The sequence below is a fragment of the Anopheles cruzii genome, chromosome 2, assembly GCF_943734635.1.
Source record: "Anopheles cruzii chromosome 2, idAnoCruzAS_RS32_06, whole genome shotgun sequence".
Lineage (NCBI taxonomy): Eukaryota > Metazoa > Arthropoda > Insecta > Diptera > Culicidae > Anopheles > Anopheles cruzii.
Window position 1 is genome coordinate 56,418,018 of NC_069144.1, and position 11,532 is coordinate 56,429,549.

The window sequence follows — 11,532 nt, forward strand, 5'->3', positions numbered from 1 at the left end:
TGGCAGGCAGTTGCGGTTCCAGCGCCTGCCCGGAACCGTTTCGTTCCAGGGTTCCGTTCCAGGGCGTTCGGCAGATTCGTCAGAGAATAGTGGTTTTTTGCTCGCTCGCCTCGGCGACCACCAAAACGGTAGCCTCGGGACAATGATGTTTGCTTTCCTTGGGGAATTACCATTAAAAGACCATAAATCACATCTTACCGAACTATTATTTAACTGAGGATTTGTACTTTTTTCAACGATTCAATTACAAGGCAAACTTCGATTGGTTATGGCATTCGGCAAGATCTCAATTGCGTTTCGGCGGGGCGTTAATATTCCCTCCAAACTGTAATTCATTTCAAATTATTACTTTTACTCCCGCATTTCTAATGCAGTAACAATTAAAATTACAATTACATCTAACCTACCAATTCCAAGAATCCTTTTCGGAACTTTAGGCAGCTCACCGATAACTCGTTCGTCTTTTACCGACGCATCGAAGTCACCGTTTGCAGTCCGAGGCTTCTACGAGCCACGGTTTTCGCCGGCTTGCTCAGTTTGTGTCCGGTGGCACGTGTATTTACTGGCCAACCAGAAGATTAGCGCCTTGGTGACGCTACGGTGGCGTTCGCTTCGGTCACCGCCCTGCCAATTTCCTCAACACCTCCGGCACTAGCCCGGTGAGGGGTGCCAAAAAAAGAAGGTCAAACAAGAAAACGTCATCACCGACGGCAATGGCTGGCCTGCTGTTTGCTGCAGGCAAACCCGGCGCCTACTCGCCGCATGCCCCATGCGGCGCGCTTATGCTGCACGTCCCGTTAGCGGAAAACTCGTCGAAAAGAAAGAGAAAGCGAAAAGGATAAAAAAAGAGAGAAGGGAAGATCAGTACAAAAACACACGAGACCAACGCAAATGTAGTGATAACGTTTGGGTTTTTCACGGGTGTTCCTTATGAATCATTCTTTCTCTCTCTCTCTCTCTCTCTTTATTGGCATGACTTTTCCCCCTTCGGCATGCGGTGCGCTCCATTAGGGTCAGTTGATTTCCTATTATATTAAGCCAATACATCAATCCGGCCACAAGGCCCGGGGGACGCGTGTAGTGCGGGACACGATGTGACGAAACAATTATGATCCGCGCCGTCGCTTCGTCCCCGCGAACACTCACACACGTAATATGTGATGCGTGTGGTTTTTGGTGTGCAGATCGCACGTGGAGAACTGCACGCCACGATATGTTCGGGGGTCCGGCCTTTTTCTGGGCCGGTAATGCGTTTTGGTAATGTTTCGTTTTTTCTCTGCTGGCTTGCTCTCGGATTTCGATCTCGATTCTCTGCCGATTAACGGTGAAACCGAATTTTGCGTTCGACACGCTCGTGACGGTCGCGAACACGGATCCCCGCACGGCCGCAACGTGGTTTGCAGCATAAAACACGCGATTTCAGGTGGTGATGGCCATTCATGTTTTTAAGCCCATGCGGACGTCATAGCATCGGCCATAAATTGACCTAATTTAATACATATTTTTCTAATATTACAATCAACTGATCGAAAGATTCTTTTAACATTGTTTGAATCAATAGATGCTAATTGAATAGGTTTCATCAATTTTCCTTAAATTCCAAACAAAATCTCTTTCAGCTCATGCTCAGTCATAAATTAATTAAAAGGATAAAAAAGGTCAATTATGAAGCGCTTTAATAAAAAAGAACATTAAAACCTTCCAATCCAAATACTCAAACGGATACATGTTTCTAATTTAAAACTCAAACACAGGTACGAGTTCACTGTTTTCGGTCGCCTCCATTCGTCATTTCCTAATAAAAACAATAACCAAACAAAAGCCGGCGTTACTCTCTCGCTCTCTATTGCTCTCCTCGGGTTATTCTAATTGAAACGTAATGCAATGTAAACAGGAACAAATCAACCCCTTACTCGTTAAAGGGGTGCTGCAACCACTACGCTCCTGCAGACTGCTACCCGGTTCTGGTTGGTCTCTTCTAGTCCTGGCCACCATCATCATGCTAAACCCTTCCTGGTTTTGGTTTGAACATTTCCTGTCCTCCGAAGCAACAACCATTTCAAAAGGCAAACAATCAATCCGGGGATTGGCTTTCCGGGGGCTCGGGCACCCCGAGCCACGGTCGGGTTGGGAGATTGGGATGCTAGTGGGCCACAGGTTGCAGCCCGTCCACGGACCAGACACGGCTCGGCCAGAGGGCGGCAGAGAACGAACAACTTGAAAAACATATGATTGTGACGTGCTCCGTGGCAAGAACCATCGCACCCCTCGGCGTGTGCGGCCCTGCTACCGATTAACCGCAGCAGGGTTCGAACCCTCAGCATCCCTCCGTGTCCGTGATTGGTTCTCGGCACCCAAAACGGGAGGGTGCCGGCGGACTCGCACGGCACGTCAGGGGGCTGGCCTGATCTTTATCAATTCATTTAAAAACTATTATGCGGTGTTGTTGTCCGGAATGTCGTGAGATTTTTAGCACTTGTCGTCCGACGGTCTCGATTCGCAACCCTCCGGGACCCTTCGTTGCGGCCTGCAGACTCCGCTTAGGCCGCTTCGGCTTCGGCCGGAGGGTGCCACCACCCGTGGTTGGGTGCGCCCGGGCGTCACACTTGCTGCTAATGCGTTGTGCCAAAAAGCTACACACCAGGAACCGGGCCAGGCCAAATAGGACGACCTGTGCGCGTGCGACCGAGCACCACCTGATCCGGCCGGATGTCCTGTCGGGCGGCGGATATAAAAACATCCTGCCGAACCGCTGGCGGGCTTCAGAGTGAGTTAGCGCGCGCAACCGGAAGGACCTAACAGTTTCGCGGGAATTACAGTTCGCGGTCGGCGTTTACGATCGCGGCCGGATGCAGCTACCTTCTGCTAGTGAGTGTTGCCGTTTGACAGTATGTTTCCTACGACGGCATTTGCACCGAGCACCAGTGGAGCCTCTTCGTCACCGTTCGCGCGGAAGTGTCACTCGGAGATTGATCTTAACCTGAACCTGAGTCCCGTTCCGTCTCCCAACCGGTACGAAGGATACGCCGAACTGTCCACGCAATCTGCGTCCACTTCGATGCCACCGCACCAGCCATCGCCACCGGCCGCCGGAGGTTCTAGTGCCGTTTGTGCCGTCGGGTTCCTTCCCGCCGATTCCGTCTCGAAGGCGTACGTTCCGGAAGAGGTGTGCCTGAGGGGATCGCTACAGGCGACGGGCAGCTCACGGATGACGATGATCCGTAAGTCGTCCTCCACCGGATTGCTGACCGCGAATGAGGCCGCCGGTGGTGCGAAGGGTTCACACTGGATTCGGTCCATTCGGCTGGCGAGCGATGTCCGGAGTTTCAATGCGTTGCTCGAACTCACCGCGAGTCAACTGCTGCGCGTCCGGCTTACGGTCGATGTGGCCAGCGGCGAGGAGCTTAAGCTGTGGTTCGCGGAGGATGTGATCGCCCACATGCAGATCCCGTTCTTGACTCCGGGAAACATTCAACGTAAGTCGCCCCTCTTCACTGCACCGCTTTGTACCGATCGATCGAATAATGATTCCCTGGGTTGCTCTTACCGCAGGACAAAACAGTTACGTGTGCCACCTTTGCCAGCAGTCGTACGAGTATCCGAACCCACTGAAGATACACCTGGCCACGGTCTGTAACCGTGAACCGGTCGCCGTGCTGTGGCATCGGCTCCATCAGGCGCTCGCAACCCGCTACGGTCCGTTCGGGCCACTGTACGAGTTCCAGCCGTGGCGCAGTTCCGCTTTCCGGCCAGTTCTGAACCCACACGTGGTCAAGATGGACCTCGCACTGTCACCACCGGCACACCATCACCACCACCACCATCAGCGACGGGTGCCGTCGGCGAGTGAACCGGTGGCGGCAGATGAGCCGACCGGAGCGCAGCTCGTAACGGCCGCACACCTGGAGACGATCGTCAGCAATATGGGCTCGTCGAAGCAGGGTCACGTGTGCATCTACTGCGGCAAGCTGTACTCACGAAAGTACGGCCTCAAGATACACATCCGGACGCACACGGGTTTTAAACCGCTCAAGTGTCAGTACTGCTTGCGCCCCTTCGGTGATCCGAGCAATCTGAACAAACACATCCGGCTCCACCGACAGCACGATGGATCGCTGTACGAGTGCAATCTGTGCGGCAAGAAGCTGGCACGGCGTCGGGATCTCCAGCGACACCTGCAGGCACGCCACAACAGCGGTCAGTTGATGGATCAATCGACCACCTCGGAAGACGACGAAGATGACGATGACGGGGATGATGACGAAAACGACGGACGGGGAAGTGGACTCGGCCGACACCCGGCTGCCAAACGTCCTCGTAACGATGGCCACCCCAGTTAGGAGTGCGGATCGAATAACACACACCAAATACGACCCAGATACCAGGTTGGGTTTTTGTTAAGTTTTGTTCATTTCTTCTATACAGTAACAGACTTTACATAGATGCGTTATGTATACGATAACAGAGCTGTAAATATGTGTCCAAAACGTGGGCGAAATACATGACACGACATTGAAACCATTTCGGGGGAAAAGAATAACCATAAAGACAAAAACAGTCACCACTAGCGATTAATGCGATGCCCTCCAAAAGTACTGGAGTTGTCCATGCATCTAAAATGGGGGGGAAGGGAAAATGGGACAAACAGAACACAGGTTTAACGAGCCCGTATCGAAGGCTTCCTTCGCGACCGGTGCTAATAGTTCGCAGCGGGCTGTCTTTTACGTGCGATCGTGTGCGTGCATGGTACTAACAGTTGCAAGTGGTCTAACAATATTTTCTAAACATTTTCTACCTAATGCCCTACAATATACAAACAATGTCCGGTGCGTCGCCGCGAGCACGGTCCTCACGATCCCTCAGCTCACTAGCTCACGGTGAGCGGTACGCCTCACCTACGGCGGCTCACTACGTGTTGGCACGTCGCCTTCTTCGATGCTACCCCTAACAAGCTTCCCTCTTTCACACACTCTGGACGGAATGGTACGTTTTTCTCTTTTCGTTGCTACGATACGGTGACGTGACGCTCTGGTTCCGCTCGTTGATCGATTCTTTTCCGGGGCACTTGTCTTGTGCCAAGATTGAAAAGAACTCAGAGCGCTGATTTGTTCGTGGGTCGGCCCAACCCAGGGTCCCAAAACAGGGTTCGCTAGATGTCCTGCATAGCGATGATGATGTTCTGAAGGGCCGTTCGCGCATCCGACGAAGGCAAGTCGTTGAGGACGACCATGGCGGCCTGACTGTGCTTTTGCTGCAGCGCACGGGTTCGCTCCAGTCCGGGACCTTTCACAATGGCCGCATGGATCGCCTGGTAGTCGACGTTGTCAATCGATTCGAGTCCCTTTTCGATCTCCACATACAGCCCGGGATCGTGCGCCAGCTGGAAGAGGACCGGTGCCGACACCAAACTGAAACGTCCGCCTAAAACGACCAAAGAAATTAAAGCGGCTTTTCCGGTTGTGGGCTCTCGAACCGCAGGAAACCTACCTGCCGGCAAATGATCGCCAATGAACGGTTCCAGATCTAAGCAGGCCTGCCAGGCCAGGGAAAGATGCTTGCCAAACATGTACCCCCTCCGTTGCATCGCCTCCGGCTGTCCGGCCAACATCATCGCACCCTGACAGCTCTTGCCCAGCAGTGTGCCGGCTCCGAGAATGTGTCTCAGGGACCACTCCTTCTCCGGATCGCCCATCACACCCGCCAGACTGAGTGGTTGAATATTGTCCACCAGATCGCCGAAACTGAGGTCCACTTCAACGCCTGACGCGCCGGCCGCCCGTTCCGCCTCTGGCAAGGGTTTCGAAGGCAGCGGGTTGTTCTGTTGGTCGCGCACACCCAAGAAACTCGATTCGGCCAAATCTCGCACGGCCGACGAAATGAGCTCGATCAGTGCCTGATTCCGGAGCCCTGCCAACTGCAGACACGCGTTACCGAGCAGATAGTCGCCGCTCAGCAGGGCAATTTTGTTGCCAAAGATCGTGTCACTGTCGCTGGCGAGTTCGTTGCCGGCGCCCGCGAACGATTGGAGGTTCACCAGGCCCTGGTGGACGAGGTGCGCCGTCCGGATCATCTCCGTGATCTCGGCCAGCCCGCGCTGAGACTGCAACACGCCCGCACTTTTGTCCTGCTCCAGATCGGGCACGGTCGGTGCGTGGCCGACGGCTTTCGACACGAGCAGCACGATCAGTCCCCAGGTCTGCATGTTGTTCTTGCCATTGTAGATCAGCATCCTGTGCGGAAGGAAGAAAACCTTTTAAATGTGGGGAAAAGCACAATTTTAATGGGAGGAATGTTTTCCGATCGGTTCCATTACAAAATTCAAGACCTAAAATCAGGAAATTTCGGATTATTCATTCAAGTGACGTGATCGTCCTCAAAGTCAACGTGTTTCAATCGACTTTTGAAACGGTTAATTTTTCAAAAAAAATCTAAAAACCCCAAATTCAAATCGAAGATCATTCCAAACCGATCGGGTTTCGCTGACGTCAATCGGGCGGAGGGGGCATAAAACAGCATTAGCACGACCCACTAACTTGGCAGTGGCAAGTGGCATGGCATAGTGTCCGGAATTTCTAGTTCGATTTTCGTCACTAGCGGTTCCTAAACCGGTTTTGCCAATGTTTACCCCGCCGGGAGGGACCTGGCGGATTACGTCGGCAAACATTTTCACTCAAAACAGGGCTGGGCCATGTCCGGGGCTGTACTTACTTGGCAGTTCGAAGAAGCGGATGGTTGCTGCCGACCAGCTTCCGAAGATGAAGGGCCACGTTCGCGATCTCATCACTCAGCAGCCACCGCAAGCTGAGGAACGACGTCGGATAACCGACGATCTTCTCGGCCTCACTCACGGCACGGTTCCAGTCGTGCTTCGGCAACGGTTTCGGTGCCAACTTTTCGTGACACGATGCCGTAGTCGCGACCGTTCTTCGCCCCGGCGACGGGCAACTTCGGACCACTTTCACTGCACTTTTCTGAAGCTGAACCCACAGCCGTGACTGCATTCCGTAGATACGACGGAGCGACATTTTTGCACAGATTGCTTAGATTACTTCACGGAAAGCTGCTCCGATCGTTAGGCTTTATCACAAAATTCCAACAGATGAGGGGGAAAATAAAACTTTCAAAACTTTCCCAACAACGGCGAGAAAGTGGCACAATTCTGTGGCTCCTAGCTACCGCGACCGCTACCGACGACGACACAACACGAATGCGCGAGATCAGAGCCGCGCGCTCGCACTCTCCGTACTCATCCTCCACGGATCGCTGGTCACTGATCGTGCTCACGATCGGCACCGCATAACACAGGGCAGGGCCGAGGGACACGGCAAGGTGCCGGCTTTCACTGCTCCACTATCCACTATCTCGACCGATCCGCTCTCAGCTCAGCCAAGCGAACCAAGCCCGCCTGCGTTTTTGTCACTGTCCGCAATCACGACGATAAGTTTCCGCCAGAGAGAGAGAGAGGCAGAGAGGAGAAACTTTATCAATCGCAGCACCAGCAAAGCACACACGCAGCATCACCGCACACAACCCACGTGGGAAAGGTAGCGGTCAAGGACCGCACACTAAATATATGCATCGCTTTTGCATGTTCACCACGTAACGCGCCTGCAGCCCTCCGCCTCGGTTCATTTCGGAGCAAAAAACCACATTCAACACTTGGGGCCCCTTATAATCGAACGCGAATGGCCAATGATTCCGCTGCAATCTGATTTGTTGTTCGACAAACGCGACCGTATTTATACCATCACCGCACCGTTAGAAATCACTTCCGTCCAGCACGAGAACAGGTTTCTTTGCGCGCGCGAAACACGATCCAACAATCGCTCAAAATATTGAGCATAGAACACACAACTGCGAAGAACCGAGGATGATGTAAGTGTACGGCGGGCGCACTTCTCTTCTTATCTCTGTTGATGGACCGCTTTTGACAGCTCGCGCGACGGCGTGTGTTTGTTTATATGGAGCCCGGTGAAAACGCTAACGACGATCCGCGCAGCGCCATCTGGCGAGTAGCGAAGACACACTCAGTGAAATATTTCACCGGACAGTTTCTGGCGGGAAGAAAGAAACGAGATTTGAATTGTGGTACGAAATGCGTGATGGCGGCGGCGTGTACTTACCGGAATCGGGGTTTAGAGAGACAGCACTGTCTGCAACCTGTCAGCTCACTTACGACAACTTTGGGTTCAATCAGCTTAACTTCCTAAAGACTTATGGTGTACTGTACAAGGCGGGGCGTGGCGCGGCGCGGCGTTACAGCTCCTGCATCGCCACAATGATGTTCTGCAGGGCCGTTCGGGCATCCGAAGCGGGCAGCTCGTTCAGCACCTTCATCGCCGCTATGCTGTGCTTGCGCTGCAGGATCTTCGTCTTCTCGAGCCCCGGACCTTGCACCACTTCCTGGTACACCACGCTGTAGTCAATGCTGTCCACCGAGCGGCGCCCCTTCTCGATCTCCTCGTACAGGGCGCTGTCATGCTCCAGGTGGAACAGAACCGGTGCCGACACCAGACTGAACTGTGCGCCTGTAATTGAACGGCCATTGAAAACCCAGCCCAGCCTACGACGAACACGTCGGTGCCACTTACCGAGCGGCAGCTTCGGGAGCAGAAACGGCTGCAGATCGATGCACGCCTGCCAGGCCAGCGACAAATGCTTGCCAAACAGGTAGCCCTGCTTCTGGAGCGCTTCCGGATGGCCACCGAGCATTAGGGCGCCCTGGCAGCTTTTGCCAAGCAGACTGCCACCGCCGAGCACGTTCCGCAGTGACCATTCCTTCTCCGGGTTACCGACTGCCCCGTCCACCTTCATCGGTTGCGTGTTGTCCTCCAGATCGCCAAAGCCCATATCGTCCAGGCTGGTCACGTCCGTCGCCAGCTCCTTCGCGCCCGTCCCCGGCTGCGTCGGCAGTGGATTGTTCTGCTCGTCTCGCTCGCCGATAAAGTTCGATTCGGCCAGATCGCGGAACGCGGACGAAATCAGCATGTTCAGATCTTGATTGCTGTCGAAAGATGGGAAGCGCATGAGGATCGAATGTCCATCCGAAACGGTGTCCACCTCGCGTCACTTACCGCAGGGTGGCGATCTGCTGGCAGGCGTTGGCCAGCAGATAGTCACCGCCGAGCAGGGCGATCTTGTTGCCGAAGATCATGTCGCTGTCGCCGCTCAGGTCGTTGCCGGCGTTGTTGAACGACTGCAAGTTCAGCATTCCCTGGTGCACCAGGTGCGAGGTGCGCATCATTTCCGTCACCTCGGCGAGGGCCCGCTGCGAGTGCAGCACCCCGGCACTCTTGTCCTGCTCCATGTTCGGGATGTTGCCGGTGTGGCCGGCCGCTTTCGACACCAGCAGCACTATCAGTCCCCAGGCCTGCTGATTCTTATCGTTGTTGATCAGCGACCTACGGAGCGGCGCAGAAGAAACCGGATGTGAACATGTGAGCGGAGCCACCCTCAAGGTCCGGCATGAGATTCAGCGGCCGTGAAGATGAGGTTACTTTCGGCGGGGGGGGGGGGACTCCGCACAGAAAACTGTCGAGCATAACGGCCGCAGATTGAATTTCAAATTAAAGTCGAAAGCTGAGTCTGGCGTAAGAATTGCCTTTTTCACGAAAAGGAAAACGGATGCCCTGCAGCTGAAGATAGTCATGGTCGCGCGGCCCAGTCATCGGTCGGGGAAGTGGCCATCAAGCGGTAGGTACGTGAGCGTGCCTTCACGCGCGCGTGTCACAAGACGTCGTGATCGCGATGCTGATGATCGTGGCATTTGGAACACGGCGAATCGATGGTCAGCAGCCGCGTCCTTGGCCGCACACAATGGACCCTCCTCACGGGCAACGTGGTGATGCGTTTTTTCCTCCTCCTCTCAGCTACTTCCCAGTAGCAACGTGCCAGTGCAAGACGGAAGTGAAACACGATCGCCATCCGTAATTATCCAGTCGCCGCGGTGTATGTGTGTTGCAAAAAAGGCAAATCGGGGTCCGAAAATGAGCTGATCTTCACGAGCAGCGACCGTAAACCGAAAGTTGAAGGGCAAACCCCATAATTAATTTACCCTTCCGTTTGCCGTGTGGATTGTTTTGATCGTTGCGCGTTCATTAAGCGAGCCCATTAGCACCGCATTAAGCCGGGAGAGAAAGAGGTTACGACACCTTTACACTGATGTGACCATCCATCGCTGGCCCATCGGATGCTAATTAAAGTCGATCGGAGAGTATCGCCCTGACCAAATTCAAAAATCAGTCAAAAAAGCCGTTGATGAGCTAATCAGCGCGGGAACGCGGGACGCACCGGAGTCGCGGAGACGACCCAAGCTACCAGTATGCAAATAGATCCGGCCCCGAACGGATTGGTCCGCGTGGCCCATACACGATAGCCCGCGGCCTTACTGACCGACGACGCCGCGGTTGAAGCCTTATTTCGTCTTCAGTTCCAACGAAACGGGGGCCCCGGTGAGACGGAAACAGGTTTCGGACACATGGAGATATGATTTCTCTTCCGCGGAGGTGGACCCTCCCAATGCCAGCACCCGGCCCCACCACCGCCCCCCCGCCCGGATTCCACCCGGAAAACCGTAGCTTTCGGCGTGCGTTTCTGGCGCGGTTTGAATGAAAGCGAATGAATTGTGGAGCGCGTGTGCACGGCAGCGAATTTTACTACGCGGACCGGTTTCGTTTTCTGGTCGCTTCGAAAGTCCCCCCGAAAAAGGTGACCGCGGCCTCCCGTGGTGAGAGTCGCGGCCCACAGGGCCCTGGGCCGGTGGTCGTGTCGTAATGACCCGACTCTGGTTCCCAGGCATCTCACACTAAAACACGCGGGCTGCATTCCTACTATTCGGTTCCGAGGGCCTCGCGGGTGGCTCGCGAGATTCGCCTTTCGCCCCGCGAAGAAACACTCACGATCACGCCCGCCCACCCCCGGCAGATTGGCCACAGGCAGCGGTTGCTTACTTGGCAGTTTTCAGCAGCGGATGGTTGCTGCCGACCAGCTTCCGTAGATGAAGGGCCACGTTCGCGATCTCGTCGCTCAGCAGCCACCGCAGGCTGAGGAACGACGTCGGATAGCCGACGATCTTCTCGGCCTCACTCACGGCCCGGTTCCAGTCGTTCCGCTGGACACTCCGGGTGGCCAGTTTCTCCTGCCAGTCGGGCTGGCTCGTGTTGAACCGCCGCGGATCCTGGGCCGGCAGCGTCGACGCTAGCAGCGGAGCCGCCCGTGGCCGCGTCGCCGACTGCAATGGCCGCAACTGGCGCAACCCGCACATCCGGATCACTTTGCTCAAGGCCATGCTTTCGTTCGTTGCCTTAACGGGTGGCCCGTTGACACCAATGCGCGAGTGAAGGCAAGGGGAAGATTCACGCGGTCCGCCACACGGTTGGCCGGCTTTCTACACCCCAACTTCACACGCACGGCAGGAAGGAAACGAAAAAAAAAGTATCCGCGAAACACGCACCGATACGCGACCGCTCGACTCGAACACCTGCGCAGCACTGGACTGGTCGGCGCGCACGGTACCGCGAGCGTCTCTGGCCG

At 54.9% G+C, this 11,532-nt stretch overlaps 3 protein-coding genes across 3 annotated transcripts; 1 reads left to right on the top strand and 2 right to left on the bottom strand.

The window, feature by feature from the left end:
- Positions 1 to 2,890: 2,890 nt before the first annotated feature.
- On the top strand, positions 2,891 to 4,340 carry LOC128267048 (zinc finger protein 37A). The gene is made up of 2 exons (XM_053003840.1): positions 2,891 to 3,476; positions 3,553 to 4,340. The coding sequence occupies exons 1-2, from the start codon at positions 2,891 to 2,893 to the stop codon at positions 4,338 to 4,340; spliced, it is 1,374 nt and encodes a 457-aa protein (XP_052859800.1).
- A 155-nt stretch (positions 4,341 to 4,495) lies between these two features.
- Positions 4,496 to 7,548, bottom strand: LOC128277301 (all trans-polyprenyl-diphosphate synthase PDSS2-like). Its single transcript, XM_053015745.1, has 3 exons — positions 6,709 to 7,548; positions 5,488 to 6,230; positions 4,496 to 5,421 (listed from the first exon to the last, which is right to left on the bottom strand). Exons 1-3 carry the CDS (start codon positions 7,023 to 7,025, stop codon positions 5,150 to 5,152), a joined length of 1,332 nt encoding a protein of 443 aa, XP_052871705.1. The 5' UTR covers positions 7,026 to 7,548; the 3' UTR covers positions 4,496 to 5,149.
- Positions 7,549 to 8,256: 708 nt separating this feature from the next.
- On the bottom strand, positions 8,257 to 11,287 carry LOC128278294 (all trans-polyprenyl-diphosphate synthase PDSS2-like). The gene is made up of 4 exons (XM_053016995.1): positions 10,950 to 11,287; positions 9,075 to 9,401; positions 8,592 to 9,004; positions 8,257 to 8,528 (listed from the first exon to the last, which is right to left on the bottom strand). The coding sequence occupies exons 1-4, from the start codon at positions 11,285 to 11,287 to the stop codon at positions 8,257 to 8,259; spliced, it is 1,350 nt and encodes a 449-aa protein (XP_052872955.1).
- Between the last annotated feature and the right edge of the window lie 245 nt (positions 11,288 to 11,532).